This window comes from Gadus macrocephalus, chromosome 13, assembly GCF_031168955.1.
Source record: "Gadus macrocephalus chromosome 13, ASM3116895v1".
In the NCBI taxonomy this organism is placed as follows: Eukaryota; Metazoa; Chordata; class Actinopteri; order Gadiformes; family Gadidae; genus Gadus; species Gadus macrocephalus.
Window position 1 is genome coordinate 21740095 of NC_082394.1, and position 26084 is coordinate 21766178.

General features: G+C 43.5%; 2 protein-coding genes across 12 annotated transcripts in view; one reads left to right on the forward strand and one right to left on the reverse strand.

The window, feature by feature from the left end:
- The window catches only part of cadpsa (Ca2+-dependent activator protein for secretion a), a 206725-nt gene that overhangs the window by 157180 nt on the left and 23461 nt on the right, over positions 1-26084 (reverse strand). The gene's annotated exons all lie outside the window — the stretch shown is intronic.
- The window catches only part of LOC132470899 (uncharacterized), a 42602-nt gene continuing 18790 nt past the window's right edge, over positions 2273-26084 (forward strand). Inside the window, exons 1-2 of the mRNA XM_060069825.1 lie at positions 2273-2288; positions 13589-14297. Coding sequence (XP_059925808.1) covers positions 2273-2288; positions 13589-14297 — 725 coding nt within the window. The remainder of the gene's footprint in view (positions 2289-13588; positions 14298-26084) is intronic.

Consider the following 26084-nt stretch of genomic DNA (forward strand, 5'->3'; position numbering starts at 1 on the left):
AATCATGGCTGAAGCAGCCTTACCTGGCCCGAGTCAGACTGATTGGACTCTTGGGCTGGGTGAGGCTGCACACCTGTTGTGCATTGACTAATCAATGCAGGTCAAACCAGCCTCCATCAGAGATCTCCTGCATGGCAGCATTGATTACCATCTTCAAGTAGTCTGCAAACTACAATAAACCAGCTTTTAACATCACCAACCTGCTTCTGTCTGGAGGACCGGTGATGCTTACTGCTGTACCTGATCGGTACCGAAGTTCTTCTGGTGGGTGAGAGACTATGCTTCAGTATACGTTAGAGCGAGGGAGCGAGTTCAAGTGGTTGGTGCCAACTTTGGTCCTACCCATTTCCGAACTGGCCGCAGACATCGAAGAAGACAACGCTCGCTGCCCCAGTTGGAAGTTCAAGGCTGAGCCATAGTGTGGGAATTGCATACTTTTAACTGGGAGATATTGCAGAATATAGCAGTGGATAACCTAGACACACTTATAAACACTTTGCGTTGCAAAAGTGGAAGGTTAGGGTTAGCATACATTTTTTAACATAAAATTAAATATGTTGCTACTACTAAGATCGAAAAAGGATCTCAGTAGTGGTGTCCCAGCCCTACTCCCCAGATAGGGAGTGGTTTGTCCTCCTTCTTTAAACTTGTTAGAGTGTGTGTGTGTGTGTGTGTGTGTGTGTGTGTGTGTGTGTGTGTGTGTGTGTGTGTGTGTGTGTGTGTGTGTGTGTGTGTGTGTCCTATTGTACCATAGAATTTACTCCCTCACCAATTGCGACATACAACCACAACCGACCCAAACTCTTACAAAGGACTCTTGGAGTCTGAAAAGGTACATTTTTGACCGATTAAAGCACCAGGTATTATTGTGCTCCTTCAAATGGCATTCAATGCCCTGCGCCTGTTGCCAGGGGATGGAATAAGGGTCTGACACAAAGGCTCAGTGTCTAGCAATGCTGCCTCACAGCAGGAAGGTCTAGGGCCCTATCTTGCATCCGGCGCAATTGACTTAATCACTGGCGCATGTGTCGTTGCTAGTTTGCAACTGCCGCAGAGCGTTCTTTTCCCTCCTGCGCCACTCGTCTGTAAATTAAGGAATGATCTTGCGCCCCAAGGGGCAGCTCGGCGAAAGGAGGAGGCGTGTTCTGGCGCAAACGTTCCCTGGTCCTATCTTGCAGTTTCAGAAACCACTTTGACCACAAACCAGGAAATACCTGGTTTAAAGTCAGTGGCGCGTTGTTCAGATGCTATATTATGGGCGCATGCATAATGTTGCTTGTGCACCTCGCGCATACACTTTGCTTCTCTCATCTACCTAGCCACACATTCTTGGTAAATTATTTGGGAAAGAACAGCTGATACAGCGGTAATAAGTTGTGCTTTTAAATCAATGCATCTGCAAACACCGTACAACAAACACATATTTTCTTGACACAGACATCGTGTACATGCCCATAACTTTGAGGATTGATGACGTATTTGATCGTGAGAAAACATTGTTTTACCGCAAGTGAGTGTTAAAAAGAATGAATGAATGCGGGCGCGCGTGTGTGTATGTGTAACACACACACGCGCACGGGCGCGTGTGTGTGCGTCCATCTGTTTAAGCACACCTAAACACGTAACACATAATACAGTCCATGGCAATGTATATTAACGGGGGGGACATGCATATTAGGAACACAAGTCGATAACGATAATGCATACAATACTGATAAGAAACTATGTTTATAATGTATTGCGTGTATCATTAAATAGAACCACAGTTACCGCATATCATATGTTATATCATATACGTTTTCTTTGGCGAAATTTATTTGAGGACTCAGTATTTCTGAAGTTGTGGAAGAAAACCTTAAACCATGTGTGAATTAGGCCATATTATTTGGCCATAAACTGAGCCATTTGAAGTTTGAAATGCATGTGCATCTGTCTCATCGGAGACTGCAGACGCGCTGTCAAAATATCAACTAATTAGGGCTACGTTCAGGGATGGACTGGCCCAAAAATTTGGCCCGGGACTTTGGGATGGAGAGGCCTTTTATGAGACCGCGGGAATAGCGCGCGTAGAATTTTGCCACGGTGTAAAATAATAAAAACTAGTTGTGAAGATCACTGGGAAATATTTTATAAGCAATCTTGTCCATGTACAAAATATTAGAAATTGCATGTGCCTAGAAAGGTAAATCAAGGCTGAAAATGATCTAAATAGTGCAAGATACAATTATTTTAGTGGATTTTTTTTTTCATACACATACACAGGGTTTGGGAGATGGGGGTGGGCCGGGGTATGTTGTGCGTTGCTGTGGTTCCCGGTGTTGAAGTGTTCCAATGGTTTATTAGCGGTGGTATCTAATAAATCGCTCTCTAATCAATACTTCATTCACTGCCTCTTCCGTGGGCATTACAATATTATGAATTGTTCTCCGACGTCTCTGGTACTTCCATAATTAGTTTAAGTTATTATTATATTGCCAAACATGCTCGCTAGTGCACCTGTCATAGCTATGCTGCTGTGTCCTGTTCCCGCCTAACCATTGGTCTCGCCGACAGGGGCGTCGCCGTCAACCTTGGCTTTTCCATGGAAAAGGTCGGTTAATTTAGCACATTTGGCTGCGTCTTGCTCTAACATTTTTTTCCTTTTCAACCTCAACTTCTGAGCGCCACCCAATTATTTTGCCTCTCCACCACATTTTTTCCTTTTTGACATTTTCGTATTTCTGTGTAACTTCAGTGAGATCAACGAGAAGTACCGGGTAAGTGACCCGGCCGTGTGTCAGGCTGAGCCAATCAGAAATGACAGACCGCGGAGCAGTCCATGTTGGGAGGGGCCGTTCGGCCGCTCGCTTTGGCCGCTCGCTTTGGCCGCTCGCTTTGGCCGCTCGCTTTGCCCCCATACACTGTGGGGGTGCTCCCCCCTCTAAATTGACAGTATTACATCGGCCCATAGACATCGCATCGGCCCCGTTTCACCGTCAGGCAAGAGCTCCGTTTCGCGCTGTAAGTAAATATCCAGCAGCAGGCCACCCCAAATCACACCCCAAAAATTTCATTTTTTTTTACATCTTTTACAACAAAAAAATATATATAAATATATAATAATAAAAAATAAATAAAAAAATCTAAAAGAATTACGGCCGGCCGGCTCGGCCTGAAATCGTCCGGCCGTTCGGGAAATCTCCCGAACCTCCCGATGGCCAGTCCGCCCCTGGCTACGTTTACACGATGATGGTCTGAACAGAAGACGCAAAAGTGGCATCGCGTATTCACTTTTTATTCCGCGTTTAGACAAGCGTTTTCGGGAGGAAATCTGCTTGCATACGGTGACGCAAAAGTGTGTGGAATTCGATTGGGTATGCATGCCAGGCGGCTAGGTGGTGCTGTGATACACTATCACACAACACCGCCATGTCTGAGCGCATGCGTAGAATCTTCCTTCTTCTCTTATCCGTGCCGCAAAAACCAAAAAGATCCCTCTCTGTTCAGTAATTCTATCCGTACATATCCTGTACATTTCGTGGAAAGACTCCTGCACGCTTGTTAGAGCTGCCAGAGCAGCTTGAAGGTCCGACGCATGGAAATAATCTGACATGTTTGTTTATTTCCTTGTACTGGCACATGTATGTGACGTAAACGCGTACGCGATGTGAGCAGATCTGAGCAGTGTTTTGCGTCTTGGCAGTGTAGACGGAAACGCTACGGCGGAGCGTATTCAACTTTTCCACTCGGGAGGGTGGTTTCAGATTTATGCGTTTTCATGCCCCAAAAACGCTGTCACCGTCTAAACGAAAAGCACTTCCGATAAAATATTTTGTCGTTTTTACCCGCAAGCGTCCTTGTGTAAAGGGGACCTAGGATACTTCAGACCAACCCTTTTTAGATATGAGTAATTTTTCGCGCCGGTAAACTAGCGACATCGCCGTAGAACCGCCCACAAAAGCTACTTGCGCTTGGCGCTTCTCACTTGCTTTTCAGACCGTTAAAGGAGCATTTCACCGGTGGAGGCATGAATATGTATTGAAATTTGGTCCTATATGTAGTCCTATATGTAAATAAAATTCTAATTTGGTGCCGTCTTGACCGAGAAAAGGCAGAAAGTGACTTTTTGGCGCTTGTGGATTGAAGACAATAACTCCCACCATGCACCACGATGCCCAGCTTCGCTGGCCACTCCCGCTGATCTAGATCTCCGCCTATCGGACACCTCGCTGTTCCATCTACCAAGCTGATACCGCAAGACTGCTTGAAAATCATTTCACACAACATTTCTAGTGAAGAGTATTAGTTGGTGAAAACGATCCGATTTCGTTTTATGCGGTTCAAGGATATCTCCGTAAAGACATAGTTTTCAAAACCGCATCGAGCTGTAGAAACGCTGTAGTAAATATTCAAGGCTCTGGTTCTCCACAGAAAAAAGTGGAGCGCATCAAGCCTGCGCGCTGTATACAAACATTCAGTCACGAGGAGATTCAACATTTTAAATTGAGCAGAAATACTTTTTAATGTACAGTTAGTAAATACATTTATCAAGGGGCTTTATTTAAAGCTACAAAAAGAATACAAATAGAATAATAAATAAAAAATTCAATGCAACTCTGACGTCCCCCAGCTGGTGAGGGGCTAATGCCATCAAGCGTTTCAGACGTTCACACGAATCCTAACACGAAACTGCATAGGTCCGGATAGATTTGAAACCACCTCCGAGGGTGTTTTCAGAAATGTGCGGTTTCGGACACCGGATTCGCCGGCTCCGTCTGGACGGTCGGCCAAACGGACAAGACTTATGCGGTTTCACCAAAAAATCGGCTTTGTGTGGACGGGGCCTTAGAAGGCGAACACACGTTCACCAAGACGGGGAGACAGCGCCGGGCGACTTATGCCACTATCTGCTGGATCGTGAATGCCTGGGCTGATATATCAGTATCAACTGTGGTCCAAGCTTTCACGAAGGCAGGAATAATCGCTGAACTGCCAGGCAACAGCAGCGACACTGACTCGGATAATGACGAGAGGGAACCGGGCATGTTGGATGCCGTACTCGCCCAACTGTTCAATTCGGACACTGAAGAAGAAGAATTCGAGGGATTCGTGGACGGGGAATGAACTGAAAAAGTGAGCTTTATGTGTTATACGTAACTGAAAAATGTTGAGTTATGCACTAACGTTTGAATTAGCAGTATCAGACTGTGTTTCTTTTACGTGTTTACAACTGAACAAGGCTGGGAGATATTGTTAATATGCACATTAACGTTTGAACATCGTTACCATGGGAGTGAACGGGGTTCTCAGAACGCTTAATAAAGTTTGACTTTATCTGACTGTTTTGTTGACACTCCCTTTAGCACAGCTCCATCTAGTCGATGCATAACGGAACCCCAGTCAAACGTTTGACTGCAGTATCTTCTATTCTATGCGCCTTATAATCCGGTGCGCCCTATATCTGAAAACGGTTCTAAAATAGGCCATTCATTGAAGGTGCGCCTTATAATCCGGTGCGCCTTATAGTGCGGAAAATACGGTAGTCCTCGTTTGTATTTCTTTCGAAATGGTGTACTTTTGCATGGTGCCATCTTCTATGTCAGATCCTGTACCCTCCGCCATTGTACTTCAGTTTTATCAACAGCCTCTGTTAGCTTAGCTTCAGACGCTGTGGATGTTAGTTTCTGCTGGTAAAGTCCCACCCACTGGCACTGCTCTAATAGGTCTGTAGCGTCAGTGGGTCCCACCCCCTATAGAGGGGTGGGACTAGTGGTTGTAGTCTTTCTGAATCCTCCCCTTTTACACTTCCTATTTACTTCTACGCAAAAATCGTCATATTGCGTCATCTTAAACAGGAAGTGTTGGAGATCGATACGGATCTCTCCAGTCTCTCCAGAAAATAAGGGAATGATGCACAACCATTCAAAAATATGAGTGGGTTTCTAACGATACAAAGCTTAAAGGTCCCATGACATGAAAATCTCAATTTATGAGGTTTTCTAACATAAATATGAGTTCCCCTAGCCTGCCAATGGTCCCCCAGTGGCTAAAACTTGCGTTTGGTGTAAAACGAGCACTAGCTTTTCTGCTCGCCTTTGAAAAAACGGAGGCTCAAGCGCGCTGATTTGGAAATCTGTGCTCATGACGTCATGAGGAATCTCAGCTCCTCCCCTTACTCTGCCTGGCCCGCCCAGAGACGTTGGCCCGCCAATGAGACTCGACCGTGCGAGCGCCACATGTGTGTGTGTGTGTGTGTGTGTGTGTGTGTGTGAATACACACACTGTAACGCAAGTGTTTCTTGTCGGTTCTTTGACGTGTCTTGTATTTCCACAACGAGACTGTCGTGGGGGTTATCTAAGCCATGGTTGAGAAGGAATTGGGGGAAAGGAACTTTGGTTTGACTCGCTGAAGTACATGAACTGCGACATGCCGCCGGTTGCCGCGAGGCACCATCGCCCGGCAGCGGGCAGCCGGCCGCAGGCAGCGCGCGGTTCAGTCGACTTCAGGTTGATGTGAAAGTGGAAGAACCAGAGACGTCGCAGAACCCGACAAAGTCGTTTGTGATTCATAATATCGTCTGGAGGCGCACACAATATGTTATATGATATAGATATCTATGTATTATATGATATTATTTAGATATAGAGCTCCAGGACTGTAACGCAAGTGTTGTACACTTCCTTGTTATTTGGATAACCGTTCTGCTGTTGGTGTGATGGCGCATAACACGTCGGACTCTCGTATCTGGTATTTCTACAACGAGACTCGTATTGGGGGTTATCTCAGCCAAGGTTGAGAATGAATTGGGGGGAAGGAACTTTGGCTTTGACTCCCTCAAGAACATGAACCACGACAAGGAGGAGAAAGGGATCTTTGCCGGGCAGCGCTTATGCACCTCCGCCTCCGGCGGTGGTCCCTCAGCGGGGCTCAAGTGGGAGACATTCGCCGCCAACAATCCCTTTCTCCTCCATGTCGTGGTTCATGTTCTTGAGGGAGTCAAAGCCAAAGTTCCTTCCCCCCAATTCATTCTCAACCTTGGCTGAGATAACCCCCAATACGAGTCTCGTGTCTCGAGTCACTTGCGTTACAGTCCTGGAGCTCTATATCTAAATAATATCATATACATAGATATCTATATCATATAACATATTGTGTGCGCCTCCAGACGATATTATGAATCACAAACGACTTTGTCAGGTTCTGCGACGTCCCTGGTTCTTCCACTTTCACATCAACCTGAAGTCGACTGAACCGCGCGCTGCCTGCTGCCGGCTGCCCGCTGCCGGGCGATGGTGCCTCGCGGCAACCGGCGGCATGTCGCAGTTCATGTACTTCAGCGAGTCAAATCAAAGTTCCTTTCCCCCAATTCCTTCTCAACCATGGCTCAGATAACCCCCACGACAGTCTCGTTGTGGAAATACAAGACACACTTGCGTTACAGTGTGTGTATTCACATTGATGTGGACGTTGAAGAACCAGGAACGTCGGAGAACCCAACGCGGTCGTTTGAGATTCATAATATCGGCTCACACAGCTTTTGGCCGTGATAATATATATTATATGATATAGATATCTGTGTAGGCTATATGATAATATTTAGATATAGAGCTCCAGGACTCCCGTGTGTTCTAGAATATTTACAGAACACGGCTAAAGGCTGTGTGCGGCTCGCCATTGCGATACATCCACTGTAAACAGAGCGCATGGTGGCTGCAAGCTGCTCAGGGCCACACCCCCACCCTCCTCCTTGACACGCCCACCGAAACAGCGCATTTGGGGGAAGCTCAATGTGCGACTGGCTCGGAGTGGCTGTAACTCTGCACCACGGCTGAATTTAGGGAACGTCTTTGAATACTGTGTTAGTTGCCCACTAATACCTATATTAAAGAATACATAAAATAGCATGTCATGGGACCTTTAATGGAGTGTCCCTTTTAAAATAGGGCCCCTAGAGTTCAAACTGACTAATCCTTTCTGAGTGAGCTCAATGCTCGCTGTTTGAATTGGATGCACAGTGCTCTGGGAAAATATATATTGTATTAATGATTTTTATATTTTATAAATAATAGATGATAATTATAATAATAATAATAATAATAATAATAGGATAGTATAATGAATAAAAACCCACTTTGAAGAATGACTAATGTTTAACCAGAAGTTAGAAAGACATAGATCATGTACTTTTATTCTGGCTTCATCCTGGGTCTTGGGTCTTGAGCAAGCCCCCAGGAACAGTGCATACTTCCGCAATCCACCAGTGCTCAGCGGCCAAGCCTGTTATTGCAGCTGTTTAAGCGGGCTGTGGACGGGTCCCTCGATAAAAGGAATAACCTTTTAACATGAATGACGTTGATGGTTTTTAGTCACTGTGGTGACTTTTTATCACTAAAAGTGTTTTATTGATAAAGGGATTTTTTAGACTGGTTCAGCTGCTGCTCAATGACTAACGTCCCTCTGCTTGCGATCATTGCGATTCACCATGTATTGATCCATGTATTAAAAAGATCCAAAGACAAAGAACGGGTGCATTACGGTATAATTTTCATAATATTGTTAATAGCCCAATAAACATTTCAGTTGCGTCATTTCATTTTTCCTTTGCTTGTTTAGCTGTGTGACAGTTAACAATGTTGGTGTATTACAAATATGTATGTGGGTAGGCTACTCCAACCTCGTTGCTGATCAATATGTTACACATTTATTTGTATCTAAATTATTGATTGCATTTTTTATAAATAGTTGGAAGGAATCTTTTTCTTAAGCAAAAACATTGAACTGTATTTTTTTCTAGGCCTACATACATTAACTATGTTGTTTGTGTTATATGGAGCAATCTTTCATATTTATGAAGTAAACTTATAGGCCTACTTCCATGGTCGGTAAACAATGCGACTGCAATCGCTCAGACCTCTCGCTCATGATGCTACAATGCTAACAATGCTAGAAAACAATGAATATTTCTGCATCCGGTACGTCATGAACTAGGACGTGCCTAGGCCCCCATGATGCGGAAGCAAATCTGTCCTTGATGTTGCCCTGCGACATTGAGCAGTTTTCATAGGAATGAATGGGCGCCATTTTGGAATCCGCTGTCCATACTATAATATGTCCATGGTCTTGAGCCTGCACATTGTGAAGGTTTCTGGAGGAGCACTGGGGACAGAGTGGCTATCCTGTCCACTTAGTGACATCACAAGGAAATGTATTAAGCAGACCCCCCGGGTTTCCCGATGTTGCGATTTGCAACTTCAAAGCAACATCAACCAATCGCAATTTTAACCAACCACCGCAACTTTCCCACAAATTTGACAGTGGCGTCGTCTTGAACTGACGTCGACAAACTACCTTCCACCTTACTTCCGTGTTTACTACTTCAAGCGATTCAAGCATTCATGCAGCATGTGCACGTCTAACGTTTCACACTTGCCGACCAAAATAACTGCGAATCATCGCGGAAAGGGGTCGGCTTAGCTCAGGAGGTAAAGCAGTTGTCTTGTAACCGAAAGGTTGCTAGTTCAATCCCAAGCTCCTCCTAGCTGAGTGTTGATGTGTCCCTGAACAAGACATTTAACCCTAACTGCTCCTGACGAGCTGGCTGTCGCCTTGCATGGTTGATTCTGCTGTCGGTGTGTCAATGTGTGTATTAAACTATTTGGATAAAAGCGTCTGCTAAATGGCCTAATTGTAAAAGCAATATCCTGGTATTCTACATGAAAGCGGGGGAAAATTATTTTGCACTGCATGCAATATTGTGGTGGAACATAAGCGGAAATCTTCCATTGATAAGCATTTTGCCACTGCGAAACATAACTACAGGCAGGACGTCAGACAACGAGGCAGATCACTATGACACAGGCTGTTGCATCCAAGTCAATTGCCAGCGCGGAAATAATCAAGGATCAATTATTCATAGGACCATTTCTCAGTGTTTTTGTTCTTTTAATTAATGTTTTATTCGATAATAACTTAATATTTAACAAATTACTCTGGGAAAATGGCAGTAATAAATAATAACTTAATATTTAACATCAGGAAAATCGCAACTTTTATCGCAACTTTCACTTCCTCTTGCACTGTAATCGCAACAAAAACATTAAAATCAACGCAACTTTCAGCTCAACTTTTTGGAAAAGCTCACGCAACATCAGGCATTCTAGGCTGCAACAATCTCAAAAAATGCCCGCGAAATCCTGGAGGGACTGATTAAGGGAAGCTTTCCTTCCCGAAGGCATTTCGGGCCTTGACGCACCTTATTATTGTCATTGATATCGGAGATTTTGGCTAGACAATATGTGCTCATCACCAAATCACTCTTAGTGATGGACAGAGGCCAATGAATGGTTTGAAAGGGTGCACTCAGTGTGATGTAAAAAAGCGTAAGAAAAGGATCACTCACTCGCTCGCGCGTCTGCCTGGACTCACAAGCGTTCCAATCACACAGATTAATTTAGGCTTTAACTCCTTCAACGTCTCTCTCTATGGGGGAGGGGCTAGCACAGGCTTTATGGTGATTACATAATATAAAATGGATGTGTAATCCCAGATTACACGCATTCAACGCACAAAAGATTGAGAAAGCACTTATCAGTCCAAGAGAATGTGTTCACACATGCGCGCACAAGCAGACACACATGTAATACTGTACGCACAAAGTGTGTATAAAGATATAGTATCTTTGATCATACATTTACATACGCATGCATTCACGAAAAACATGGTCACAACAGAGGTATACCTGAAATGTATTATTAAATATCAAATATTAAAGGATAGGAAATTGTCTTTCCTTGACATGTACTCACAGTTTCTTGTATGACGCCATCTAAATGGATTTCCTTACTCTGTCACGTGAAATTATTCATCCAAATCCTTTAACCCCTAACTCCTAGTGGCGCAGTGTGGTGGCAGAGCTGATCCCATCTGCTGATGGTTCAATGTATATCCATTGGGGAACTCTTTAAATGCGAGTCTCGCTTTATTCCACTTGGAGACCCGTTTCCTCTCTGCAGGTATCCAATCTGAAACAATGGGGCCCCACGGCAACCGGCTCTTTAGTCCCCCGCATCGGAGCGCTGTAGTTCTATCCTTAAATATCTGACTATGCAAAACATTTCACAATACTTCTTCAAATTAAGATGTTTGCAATGAATCATTATTTGAAATGTTTTAAATTGTATTTAAATTCACATGCCCACAGCTGCCCTAAATGACATTCTCAGTTTTGATATCTTGGCATTTCTGTGGGCATTCATGATTGTAAAACGTGCCCAACAGGTTACCTCCAGCTACACAGGCCAGCAGGTTAACTTTGCGCTAAACCAAACTATTTCAGTTTCAACAAGAATGAAACCTGGGAGACTTTAACAACAGTGAAACCACATGCTTAGCATTACAGAAAATGTGTCAACCGGACTATCGGGCACCTTAGTCGGCTAAAAACCTGTGTTGGCAACACATTGTTCTCCATCACCTACAGTACAGGTGCCGAAGAAGGTACAACTCCTGAGAATCTGCCCAAATACTGTCTGCTCGGTTTATAGCACATTAGCACATTTTGTTTCATCAGTATTATGTTGGAGGGTTACTTTGATGCTCTAGTTCACTAATCTACTCCCATCAAATCATGGATTAGGCCAAGGAGTGATCAGTAAATGGAGGGCTGGACTGCAGGGAATCTGTTTATTTATCATCACTATTGTAGTTTGTCCCCAGAACCTGAAGAAGAATTATCGTTATCATTATCGAGTACAAAGGTCAGTGGTTTAGTGACAAGCACAAACATTAATACAATTTTAAACATATATTAAACAAGGATAAATATTAAATATTAAATAAAGGGTGGTCGATGCTTTTAGATGACCCCAACACAGAGGTGAGTAACGCATTACATTTACTCCGTTACAAATACGTTACAACTACTTTTATGGATAAATTGTAATTTTAGGAGTAGTTTTATTGCAACATACTTTTACTTTTGCTTGAGTATATATTTGAAGGAAGAATGGTACTTTTACGCCGTTCCATTTGGCTAGGTGACGGTCGTTACTTTCTTCTGATCTCTCTGTAACTGATCCTTTCTTGTCTGACCACTTTTGTGTTTTCTTTAACATATCTTTTATTCCCGACATACAGACAAAATCAATTACTGTCAAAAAACGGTATATCAATAAAGATTCTAATGTACTTTTTAAAAAGGCCATCTCCTTGCTACCACCTCTCAACCCATGTTCTGCTGATGACCTTGTAGAAAACTTTAATTTGAAATTTTTGAAATGGTCATTGCACCTTATAAGGTTAAAACGATTTCTGGAAAGCAAAAGGCACCCTGGAGAAAAGCTGCTTCTGTAACAGCACAGAAAAAAGAAGCCAGAAATCTAGGGGTTATCATGGATTCAGATTTACATTTCGACAGTCACATCAAATCAGTTACAAAATCGGCATATTATCACCTTCAAAATTTAGCAAGACTAAGAGGGCTCATGTCCACCGAAGACTTACAAAAACTTGTACATGCCTTTATCACTAGTAAGCTTGATTACTGCAATGGTCTCCTTACAGGTCTCCCAAAACAAACTCTGAGGAAGCCTCAGCTTGTTCAGAATGCTGCTGCTAGAGTTCTAACAAAGACCAAAAAATTTGAACATATTACACCAATTCTGAAATCGTTGCATTGGCTTCCTGTAGGTCAGAGAATTGATTTGAAATCATGTTGCTAACCAATAAATCCCTACATGGTTTATGCACAAAATATTTAACTGATATGCTTCCACTACATAAGCCTTCTAGACCACTAAGATCCTCTGTTAATTATCCCCAGAGTAAACACGAAACATGGGAAAACAGGATTTAGTTACTATGCAACAAATAGCTGGAATAAACACCCAGAGGATTTAAGACTTGCCCAAACTCTGAGCACCTTTAAAACAAGACTGAAGACTTTTATGTTTGCTTTAGCTTTCTGCTAAATCTTAAATGCATTGCACTTTCTAAAAAGCTTTTTTAATTTTGCCTTTATTTTGTATTGCAATACTATAATTTATAACCTATATCTACCCGATAAGGGTAATGATGAGCGTTATAGTAGATTATTGTCTCTAAATCGCTGGCTGGCCCTATATAGCTCAGAGCAGGGCTTTGGTTTCATAGATAACTGGCCCTCCATGTGGGGTCGCCCTGGTGTGCTCATGAGAGACGGCCTACACCCTACTGGGTTAGGCGCCTCAATCATGTCAAAAAACATAGATAGATGTCTTAGTCAGGCGTGACTCATCCACTCACGGCATGCTGGGCTGCAGGAGTTTAGCAAACCTGCTAGCAACATGATAGTTTACGTTGCAGAGTCTAGAACAGCAGATGGGTTAGCTGAACCAGTATCTATTGCACCAATTGTTTCAGAGCGTGTTGTTTTTGTTTCAGAGAGTGTTGTACCTATATGTACGCTGGTGCGGCCTCGCGCTGTCTCGAGGTGTAAAACCCGCAGGCGAGGGTCGCGACCAGTATGTCCAACGCTGGCGATCCCACTGATCGCCTCAGAGCTGAGTGTTAACCAGACTCCCTCTGAAAATAACCCTGTACATATATGTACGGTGGTGCGGCCTCGCGCTGTCTCGAGGTGTAAAACCCGCAGACGAGGGCCGCAACCAGTATGTCGAAACCGCGGCATCCCCTTGACCGCTACAGAGCTGAGTGTTAACCAGACTCCCTCTGAAAATAATAAAAGGGAAGTACTCAGAATAGGGTTCATGAACATAAGGTCGCTTTCATCGAAGGCGCTCTTGGTCCATGATCTAATTATTGATAAAAAGATCGACATACTGGGGCTTTGTGAAACCTGGTTAAAACCAGATGAGTTTCTAGCCTTAAACGAAGCTACTCCACCCCATTATGTTAGCACCCAAGTATCTAGAGAAGTTAAGAAAGGTGGTGGAGTAGCCCTGATATCTAATTCTAAGCTTAATTTAAAGCCAAAGAATAGATATATTTTCAGATCCTTTGAGGTGCTAGCGCTCTGCACCTCAGCTCCTCGAGAAGCAAAACGAGTTCCAGACTCTTTTGTTTTAGCTGTAGTATACCGTCCCCCAGGACCGTATTCAGTTTTTCTGGATGAGTTTTCTGACTTTGCAGCTGATTTGGCTACATATTCAGACAATATTTTGCTTATTGGGGATTTCAATATTCACGTGAATAACCCGTCTGATGCCCTCACAAGGGCTTTTCTGTCCATTACAGATACGCTTGGCTTCAAACAGCTCGTCCAGCATCCAACCCACATCGGTGGAAACACGCTGGATCTCGTTCTGACCCGCGGTGTTGACATTTCACAGCTAGTGGTCTCTTCCTACACCTCAGCTTTATCAGACCACTTTTTGCTCACTTTCCAGGTGGTGGTATCCTGCCCCTGCGATGTCAGCTGTCGCCGCATCACACCTGCAACCATTACAGCTATGGAAGATAAGTTATCTGGTTCACTTGCACCTCTCTGTAACTATAGTGGTTCTGTGGAGTGCCTTACTGATGACCTCAACATTGCCTTGTCTGTTGCCATTGATTCAGTTGCTACGTAATTAAAAAACGAACATTGAAAAAACCAGCTCCCTGGTTTAATGCAGAAACGCACATTTTGAAGCGAAATTGCAGGATCCTTGAACGCAAATGGCGCTCGACTAAACTTGAGGTCTTTCATCTTGCATGGCATAATAGTCTGATCACCTATAAGGGTGCGCTGACTATCGCCAGGAACGCCTACTTTTCATCATTAATTTGAATAGAAATAATCCTAAGTTTCTTTTTGACACGGTGAGGAGTCTCACTCAGAAACAGAATCAGACCGTAGGCTCCTCGATCTTGGCAGGTGAATTCATGGATTTCTTTGAGAATAAGATTCAATCAATTAGAGAGGAAATTGATGCTTACCGGGCGGCTAATCCTACACATCCTGTGGGGCAGGATGGGGTTCTGCCAAGTAGGATGGTGAACTCGGACGCAACTCTTTTGGAGTTTAAGGCAATTTCTTTGGTGGAACTTGAAAGGGTGATAAAGGCCTCAAAGCCAACAACTTGTATGTTGGATCCGCTCCCTTCTAGGGTTCTAAAGGAACTTCTTCCAACGGTGGGGCCTGTTATCCTCTTGCTTATGAATCTTTCGTTTTCAACAGGAATTGTTCCTTCCAATTTCAAGGCTGCGGTGTTAAAACCGCTACTCAAAAAGCCTGGCCTAGATCCTGAATTAGTCAGGAACTATCGGCCTATATCGAATCTGCCCTTCTTGTCCAAGGTACAGGAAAGGATTGTAGCAAAGCAAATTGTTGACTATTTGACGAGGAATAATCTCTTCGAACCTTTCCAGTCGGGGTTCAGGAATTTCCACTCAACTGAAACTGCTATTACAAGAGTTGTAAATGACATCCTTCTTGCTTTGGATAAAAATACAAGCACAATGCTTGTGGTGTTGGATCTGAGCGCTGCGTTTGATACGATTGACCATAGCACTCTTCTTCACCGTCTTGAACACTATGTTGGTTTCGGGGGTACGGCTCTTGGTTGGCTTGAATCGTACCTCACAGATAGAACCCAATTTGTGCTTCATGAGGGTGCAGAATCAAAGCATTGTAAATTGCGCTTTGGCGTACCACAAGGGACGGTTCTTGGTCCATTGCTTTTTGCAATTTATATGCTTCCCCTCGGTGACGTTATCCGCGGCTTCGGAATTAGTTTCCATTGCTATGCGGATGACACCCAGCTCTACATTCCTGTAGATTCCGGGGACTCGGCCCAGATTCAAAGGGTTGAGTCCTGTCTGGCTGCTGTGAAGGGCTGGATGTCACAAAACTTCCTACAGCTTAATACTGGGAAGACAGAGCTGATGATTATCGGCTCAAAGCGCGACCGGGAAAAGTTTGAGGATGTCTCTCTGTGGTTGGATGGCTTCGCCATCCCACAGAGTGCATCCGTCAGAAATCTTGGTGTCTTGTTTGACCCTCAATTATGCTTTGATCAGCATATGAGAAGTATAACTAGAATTGCCTTTTTCCATTTGAGAAACATTGCAAGAATCAGACCAATGTTATCTGTAGTGGATGCAGAGACACTGATTCATGCGTTTGTCTCGTCAAGACTTGACTATTGCAATGCACTGTTCTCGGGATTACCGAACTCTACTACAAAGAGTCTACAGCTGGTACACAATGCGGCAGCTAGATTGCTGACCGGAACGAGAAAGTTTGATCATATTACACCTATTTTCGCCTCTCTACACTGGCTACCAATAACTTTCAGATCAGACTTTAAGGTGCTATTGCTAACCTATAAAGCCTTGCATGGACTATCTCCATCGTACCTGAAGGACCTGATCATTCCTTATGGTCCTTCTCGGTCTCTCCGGTCTTCGGGAGCCGGCCTTCTTTCATTGCCGAAGGTTAAAAAGAAATCGGCTGGACAGAGAGCGTTTGCCTATCGAGCCCCCTTTCTATGGAATAGGCTGCCATCAGCGATCAGGGAAGCTGACTCTGTGGAGCTATTCAAGGGGAAGCTCAAAACGCATCTCTACAATCTTGCATTTGGAGTGTGAATACAACAGATGCGTAGTGAAGACTACTCTGTTTGCTTGTGCTTTTGTTATTACATTATACATTCCCACTATGTACTTTTTCCGTTCTAATTCACTATTCTGTCTGTTCTAGCGTGTTGCGGGTGCTGGACTGGATGCCTGGACTCTCCTCATGGATAACCAGCCAGAACCCCATCACCATTGTTTTTTATATGTTGTGCATGTATTTACCTGTGTGTCAATTGTGGCACCCATTGCACTCCTGACCATCCCTGGAAGAAGGGATCCCCTACACTGCGTTTCTTCTCAAGATTTCTTCCTTGCTGATTCAAGGGAGTTTTTTCTTGCCCGTGTGGGGGCATGGGTAAAGGGGTGTGTCACAAATATTTGGCCTGTTAAGCCCTTTGAGACTGTAATGGTGATTAAGGGCTATACAAATAAAATTGAATTGAATTGAATTATAATGCCTTTTTAACTTTCTATTTTACCCATTTCTTTGCATATGTTTTCTTTTACTTATCTATTTTATTTTATTGTATGACAATGTTTATATGTGAGGCACTTTGAGTCTGCCTTGTGTATGAAAAGTGCTATATAAATAAAGTTGCCTTGCTTTGCCTTGCCTTTTTTTATATTGTTTTTTTTATTAGATGCAAGATCTATTTCCCTCAGCTCCCTACAGTAAGGTTAAAGTCTAGTTTCATCCAAACTTTACTTTTTACATTGTTCTATCTGTTGTTAATACGTCTTTATCCATCATTACTCTCAATGCCAGGGGGATAAGGGATATTTTTAAGCGCAAAGCGTTATTTTCGTTTGTCAAGCAGCACAAATCTGATTTCTGTTTCATTCGAGAGTCACACTCAGTTCCGGATGATGGTAGATTATGGAGATCCCAGTGGGGATATGATCTGTGGCAGGCTCATGGGTCTGAACATACTGCTGGTGTTGAACTCTAAAATATAATTTTCCAGGGACTATTCTCTTATCTGTCAGTGATACATCAGGTTATTTTTATTTCAAGTGTTAACCATTGAAAACTTTACTTTGATAATTATTAACATATATGTCTATAATTCTAAGCATGAGAACGACATAGTGCTTGAAACATTAGAGAAGCATACACAAAATACCCTTAATAGCTTTCCAAATTCAGGTATAGTATTAGGGGGAGATTTCAACATGATATTAGATCACAACATTGACAGTTGGCCTCCACGTGTTTCCTCTGCAGCAAATGTAAACTTACAATTATTTATGCAAAAATGAAACTTGATTGATGTATGGAGGTTTAACAATCCCAACATAACATACGATACTGTAACTAATAAGCCGAAGAGCATAGCTGTTTTCTGTTCGTACTTCTATAGAAATTTATACAAATCGAAATATTGCCATCAATCAGCCACTACTTTCTTGAACCCTCTTATCGTCACACCAATCTCTCAAGATGATAGGAAATTTTGCGATGACCCTATAATCTTGCGGGAAATCACATTTACAATTGAACATTGTAAAACTAACAAATCTGGAGTTCATACATGGGCGCTCTGCAGTTTTTTCAGGCTTTTACACAAGATTTAGCTCCCTTTCTACTTGAAGTAATATTAGTGTTGAAAAAGGTTCTTCACCTCCTTCACTGACCCAAGGCTTAATTACTTTAATCCCCAAACCCAAAAAGGTTCCACTGTTTATTGATAATTGGCTACCTATTTCATTACTAAACACTGACTAACAAATCTTTGCCTCAATAATTGCAATACAATTAAAAAATGTTTTAGGCCCTATTATTGATGAAGTCCAATCAGGATTCATGAGAAAAATACCTATCTCAAACAATATTCGGCTTGTCTTAGATATAATTGATTATTCATTTCTATGTCCTGATGATAGCTTTATCTTTTTCTTGGACTTCTATAAAGCTTTTGACACAGTAGAACATACCTGTATATTTCAAACTATTGAGAAATTTGATTTTGGCGATTTCTTTCTGTAAAGCTGTTGGAACAATGTACTCCAAAGGCAATAGCTCTATCAGCTTAAAAAATAGGACTTCGCCGAGATTTGAGCTGCAAAGAGGCATCCGGCAGGGCTGCCCTGCCTCTCCCTACCTATTCATTTTATATACACAACTTATTTTCAACCATATTAAAAATAGTCCTTTAAAAGGAATTTCAATTGCAAAAAGAGAAGTGATCCTCACCCAACTAGCAGATGATACTACATTATTTCTAAAAAATACCAGCCAAGTGCCAATTGCTATTAAAACAATAGAATTGTTTTCCGCAGCTTCTCGACTCTGCTTAAATCTGAAGAAGTGTGAACTTCTTTTCCTTGAAGAAAGCGACAGCTCCCAGGTTTGTAACATACCAATCAAAGATAAGATTACCAATCTAGGGATTCATATAATGAAAAATTAGGAGAGATGCTGTGTAAACTTTAATTTGATTAGTGATAAGACAAAGAAAAAGCTTAATCAATGGCTGCAGAGAGATTTATCCTTGAAAGGACGAGTATTGTTGACAAAGGCAGAAAGTTTATCTCATCTTACATATGCAGCTATCCCTTGTTTGTCAACAAAAAACTCTGTAACTCAATTGATAAATTACTTTTCAATTTCATTTGGTAATACAAGACGCATTATGTGAAAAAATCTGTTATTATGAACACCTTTGAACGCGGTGGTCTAAATTTTCTTGATTTTACAACTCTTAATAATACTTTTAAAATAAATTGGATAAAGCATTTTCAAAAAAATCCCACATTTTCATGGAATTTTATACCTAACTATATTTTCAATGTGGTAAGTTGTCCAGTACCACATCGAAAACATTTGAATAATTTCAGGTGAATATAGCCTATGATTTGGTTTTACGACTATGGAGGTGATTTTTCTTAACAATTCTCACAGCTATAATATGAATTTGTACAATAAAAAATGCCTAGGCCTAATTGTGTCACTGACATAGCGGTTATATAAGGGATAATGGACAACATGGCACTTGACGCGTTTACATGGCACATCTGACCCGCATAGATTTCTATGCGGAATAGATCTGTTCCTAAAATGTGATCCGAATGTACTGTATACATTGTTATGACCACATGGCTCAAGCATGGCATAACAAGGAAATTAAGTATCAGTGTAGATGGCAGCTTAACTATGTGTAATGTGTTATGGACTGGTGTAATGAGAATGTACAACAAAACCAAAATAAAGACGATGAGGTTTGGCAGCAGCTTCAGTCACCCAGCAGCGAGAGCCCGACAGGCTGGATGTCTTCCTCCTTTTATAGGCCAATCAGGCCAATCAGTTGCACCTGCTGCAGAAAAGGAAGAGCCAAATGGCCCAAGTAGCGAAGCAGCGCCTCCCCCACCACACAGGGGAAGGACACCTTCCCTGACCGCCATGGTATACGTTACCAGGGGGACGCAACACCCTCCCCCTTAAAACAGAGGCCCAACATACGTATGTGGCCTCTGTAAACAAGGCTGCGGCAACAAAGAAATTAAACAATAGTAATGTCAAAGGGAGGAAAGGCAAAATGTTAAATGGGATCGGTCAAAGGGCAAAGGGCAAAGGGCAAAGGGCAAAGGGCAAAGGGCAAGGGGCAAGGGGCAAGGGGCAAGGGGCAAGGGGCAAAGGGGCAAAGGGGCAAAGGGCAAAGGACAAAGGACAAAGGACAAAGGACAAAGGGCTACGGTCAAAGGGCTACGGTCAAAGGGCTACGGTCAAAGGGCAAAGGGCTACGGTCAAAGGGCAAAGGGCAAAAGGCTAAAGGGCAAAAGACAAAGGGCTACGGTCAAAGGGCTACGGTCAAAGGGCTACGGTCAAAGGGCTACGGTCAAAGGGCAAAGGGCTACGGTCAAAGGGCAAAGGGCTACGGTCAAAGGGCTACGGTCAAAGGGCTACGGTCAAAGGGCAAAGGGCAAAGGGCAAAGGGCTACGGTCAAAGGGCTACGGTCAAAGGGCTAAGTAGGCCTCTTGAGCCTTCGGCGGAAGCACACTCTGAATCAGTGCAGTGCGGTCTGTAACTGTCCAACTTCTCTCCTCTGCCAGACTTTCAAATAATGAGAAAAATACATCAGGATCCCTCTCATTAAATTTCGGCATCAGACGGACCATATCACCCAAGCTGTCCCTAGACCTTGCATCAACAGCTACGTCAGAATCAGGTCTTGCCTGGCGCAACCTCTCTAGCTCAAGACGCACCTCCCTTTCTTTCTGGCATTCTCGGGCCTGAAACTCCATCTGGATGGCTAACAGTTATTTTTGCTCTGCAAAGGATAGACCCGTACCCACTGAGACAAATCCAGCCCCTGCCCCTTTAATGGGTGAACCACCTGGGCTAGATGTTTCGTCATCTTCTAACACGCCCTGTTCAATTAACCCCATATGTGCTGCAGCAAACACCTCCTTTTTCTTAGACCGACCCTGCATAACATCGGGGGTAAGGCTTGTGACGACCCGCCACAATTCTTCAACTTTCAATCTTTTAAGCAACTCGACTGATGGACTGGCCACAAACTCCTTAAAAAGATCCATCCTACTGTAAGCCAATCAACGGTCCACAAATGCTTAATCAGTAGTACCAATAAACTGTTATCAGCTATAATGCCCCGACTCAGAACGGTGAGTAGCGTGATATATCACCAAAAGCACAAGAGGGATAATTATCAGAGCTGCCCCGTATCTAACTGGAAGTAGAAGTCCCTATCTAGCTACCAACTAGTCTTCGGTGTGCCCTCATGCAATTTGGTTGCTAGCAACCCCAGCGCGTTCGACACACCCAAAAACAACAAACAAAACAAAACAAAACAAAAACAAAAACACAGCGATAAACGCTCTACTCCTACACAGGGGTTCACTTAGCCCATAACTAACCCACTGGCTTCAATGACATTTAAGGTGCAAACAATCCCATACTACTCACCGACCAGCTGAGGATCATAACCGGCAAACAGGTCACCAGAAAGGAAGGAAAACTGCCACTAATCCCTCTCACAAGCTCTCCCTTGCTGCAAGCCAAACAAATCAATTAAATCAATCAACAGGCCAACTCAATAACCCATATTCAAACAAACAAAAGATCAAAACTACCAGTTAACCAAATATGCAACCAAGCAAGACAACAAATAACCAACTACTCAAACACTGCGAGTCTCCCAACAATAACACTCTCAAACTAACTATACAGGCCTTGGAAAGATATGAAAAAAAACCTTAGCAAAACCTATCCCGGACGAGCCCCCAATTTGTTATGACCACATGGCTCAAGCATGGCATAACAAGGAAATTAAGTATCAGTGTAGATGGCAGCTTAACTATGTGTAATGTGTTATGGACTGGTGTAATGAGAATGTACAACAAAACCAAAATAAAGACGATGAGGTTTGGCAGCAGCTTCAGTCACCCAGCAGCGAGAGCCCGACAGGCTGGATGTCTTCCTCCTTTTATAGGCCAATCAGGCCAATCAGGTCAATCAGTTGCACCTGCTGCAGAAAAGGAAGAGCCAAATGGCCCAAGCAGCGAAGCAGCGCCTCCCCCACCACACAGGGGAAGGACACCTTCCCTGACCGCCATGGTATACGTTACCAGGGGGACGTAACAACATGGCAGTAACAAAAGTGTCCGTTATGTCTCTCGCGCACACCTGACACATCTCTGGACCGGCGGCGACATAATGGACGTCTTATCACTATTTGGCATTGTGAATTTGATTTCAATGTAAGCACAGCAGGAGAGAGCTTTTCTCTGCCTGCTGCACAGCTACGTCCGATCTAAATATTTACCCCACCTCCGCCGCAAACAACAGGAATTTGAATGCGAGTCCGCAGCCAAGACTGGTGGGAGAGAGTGGTCTCTCTAAGTTAAGAAGTATTTTAACGTTCAGCCTGCAAAAGTACTAGTAGTAGCCTACTCATTTACAGTTATCTCGGACGCGCGCGGACACTACGATACGCGAACACGTCATTAATAAACACCCATGTCCCGTCGCTTAGCAACCGGACACGCTTACCGGACTACTTACGAACAAAGACGTGAATCAGGCAATAAATCCACTTTCCTTGACAGCGGTCAAGTTCGGTGTGCATAAAAGTACAGACGGAGCTCAGTGGACCAATTGCGAACTACTGCAGCTGCTCTAAGTTAAACCCCAATCTATTCGGAATAAGTGTATACATGTCGATTAAAACGGACTACACCACCTCTTCTATTCGGCATATAATTCTATGCCGAACAGATAATTGTATTCCGAATGAGGCGTAGGCCTATATATGATAATTTTCTATTCCGCATAGAAATCTATGCGGATCAGATGTGTCCATGTGAACGCGGCTAGTAAGTGCACTGCTTCTTTGTGTAGCATTGACTACATACGGTCCAACAAGGACAATCAAATAACGAACACCCTCTGATGAGAATCTGTATCTCTCATAAAGAATATCGTCAGACAATGCCAAGGGATCGGTTCTGTCCCGAAAAATCCTCTGTCTCCGGAGAGACGCCTGTACGATAAGTGCGCCGAGGTCCACGGGAACACCCACAAATGGTGACTCCATTGTCGGAGGAGGGGCTAGGAAGCTGCGCACACCGATATAAGTAGCTGATCTCCGGGTAGACTTATGCTGCGTTTTAATATCCATCCGTCTCGGAGGTCCGAGGACGTTGCCTAGCGACACTCACAAACACGCCCCTTTTCCTCAGACGGCGAACTCGCCATCTCGGTTGAACTCAGTGGTGACCGAGCAAAATTCCGAGACAGAATTCAAGATGGCTGCGCCCATTGTGACTTGACGTATGAACTGTTTTCATTGTGCTTGGACCACTTTGGTGGTTTAAATGGCAATTTCAATCACTCGTATTACTGCAATACCTTACTGCGTCCGTATCTCTGCATATGCTACCGCGACAACAGCTTTCCGGGTGGCGTCCATGTTTTCCTCCAACGACCGAGCGAAATAATAAAACGCTTGAAGTGTGGGCGTGGCATCAGATCTGAGATCCGAGTCGGTTCGCAGGGAATACTCGAACGCAGCATTAGGCGGCGTCCACACGAAGCCGATTTCATGGCGAAACTGCAAAGGTCTTGTACGGTTCGGCCTTCCGTCCACACGAAGCCGGCGAATCCGCTGACCGAAACCGTAAACTTCTGAAACCACCCTTGGAGGTGGTTTCAAATCTACCCGGTTTCGTTTTGGATTCGTGTGGACGCCTGAAACCGACTGAAACCGTAAACCATGACGTCATCGCCCCACCCCTCGACCCTCTAGCCAATGACTGTTAAGTCCGCGGAGTCTCAGAACTCACAACAACAAAGATGATGGCGGACTACAGGCTTGTAATCTTTCTGCAGCAGATCATGTCCCTTGTTGTGTTATTATTTATTGAGACTGTTGACTGACTCTTTGTTTGTGTTGTTAGTGGTTCAGGGGGGCAGCCTTTATGCGCATGCTCGCCTCTTCTTCTTATTACATTTTCTTCTGGATTTCTGTAGCAGAAGCAGTGCCCCTTATGGGCCTGGCATGTGTACTACAGCGTTTCTACAGATCTACCCGGTTTCGCCTGACTCCGTCTTTACGGAGATACTCCGAAACCGGATAGATCGAAACCGGAACGGTTTCACCCGTTTCGGCTTCGTTTGGACGGGGCCTAAGCTGAAAAGCTGCTCCCGATCAGGTTTGGTTGCGAGCATAAGTCACCATGGTGATACAGCAATGCTTAAAGAGATCGACATTCGTGGTACAGCTAACCCAGGCTTTCAGCTCAACATACCTCGCTAACCCTCTAATCGAGCTTCGTAGTAAAGGCCCCTGGTATTTTAACTCTCTTGAGAGGGACTGGAAAACCAGACTGTTTACCAGCTTTGGACCCTAAGTTGATCTCAGTTGGTAATGTAGGCCTATGTTTCACTACCACAATGAGGAATAATAATCGTAACATTCGCTCTTTATTCCAGAGAGATCTCACCAGTACCCCTAATGTTGTTCCCTATTGGTCTAATTTTGTTGACAATTTGAATTGGGGAATACCTCCATACGAATAAAGTAAGAGAAGTCTCTTTCAAAATCATACATAGGTATTATCCTGCTACGCAATATCTCCTTAGGTTTAAGCGTGACATATCTGTTAACTGTTCTTTATGTGTAATATGTGCACCTGTTCTGCCAATGTCCCTACACCACCACTTTCTGGAAAGATCTATCCCGACACATTACTGATAAACTTGTCTCTGATTTGTCTTTGTTGTGGGAAGATGTACTGTTTGTTTTCCATGAACAAAAGTAAAAAACTGAAAGAAATATACCTGATTAATTTGTTGATCATTTTAGGGAAATATCATATTCACAAAGCCAAATTTAGTAACTCTAAACCTTCTTTTATTGCTTTTGGTAGGGAAACAGAGCAGTACATCAAAACCATCTATGGCTCAAAAAAATAAGAATGCTGCTAAATCCATTCGGTGATGCTCTATTTTTAAAGTATTTATTTGAAACTCCCCCTGGCTTTGCTCTTGATCAATGTATTTTCTGCATTACTGACTGTTTGCTTGTTCTTGTTTGTATCGTAAAGATTTAATAAAGATTTATAAAAAATAAATAATAATATTAAATAAATTCTCTCTCTGAGGGACGTCTTCCGCCAACATTTCTATCACGTGACTATTTTAAACAATAAAAACCTGGCAAAATGATCTTGCCAATCAAATGCAGCCACTTGAGTCACATGACAAGTGTTGCATGTGGCTCAACAGTGTCGCACACTTTTTTAATGGCTCCTGTTCTGAGCTAATGTTGTGGCCGTGGCCATACCGTGCTATATTCACAGGAGCAGAACATGCAGATTTTAGCTACTATCCGAGCCACCACAGCCTCAGCGCTGCCCGCTGCCCTCTTCCGAGAGCTTCTGGAGGTGCACACAGCCTTTGGCCGTGATAATATATATTATATAATAAAAATATCTATGTATAATATGATATTATTTAGATATAGAGCTCCAGGACTCTTCTAGAATATTTACATAACACGGCCAAAAGCTGTGTGCGCCTCGCCATTGCGATACATCCACTGTAAACACGAGGGCATTAGACTATTGCTGCAAGCGGCTCAGGGCCACACCCCCACCCTCCACATTGACCCGCCTCTAAAAAATGGCATGTTTGAGGGAAGCTCATTGTAGGAGGGACTCTCTAAATCGACGCCACTTCGACCTGGGCGGGACTTTACGTCCTACGTCACTCGCTATGGGTGTGCATGTGTGCGCGTAGCCGTTTGTCTCAGGGATCTGTGCACGAACTCCCTTGCACTACAGGATTACGAGCGTCAGTGTCGTACGCGATGGAGGGTGGGTGACATTCCTACAGTCTGTGATGATAGGCTATATTTCTACAAATGACATGACGAAACAACACGAACTAAGCTAACATTAGACTATAGCCATACCAGATAACGCCATACCAGCTAACCCTAACTATTTCTATTAAACTCTGAACCACTTTGCAACAGGCAACTGTGTGTTGGTGTGTCTTATTGCTTCCCACGTCTGCGTCTGCAT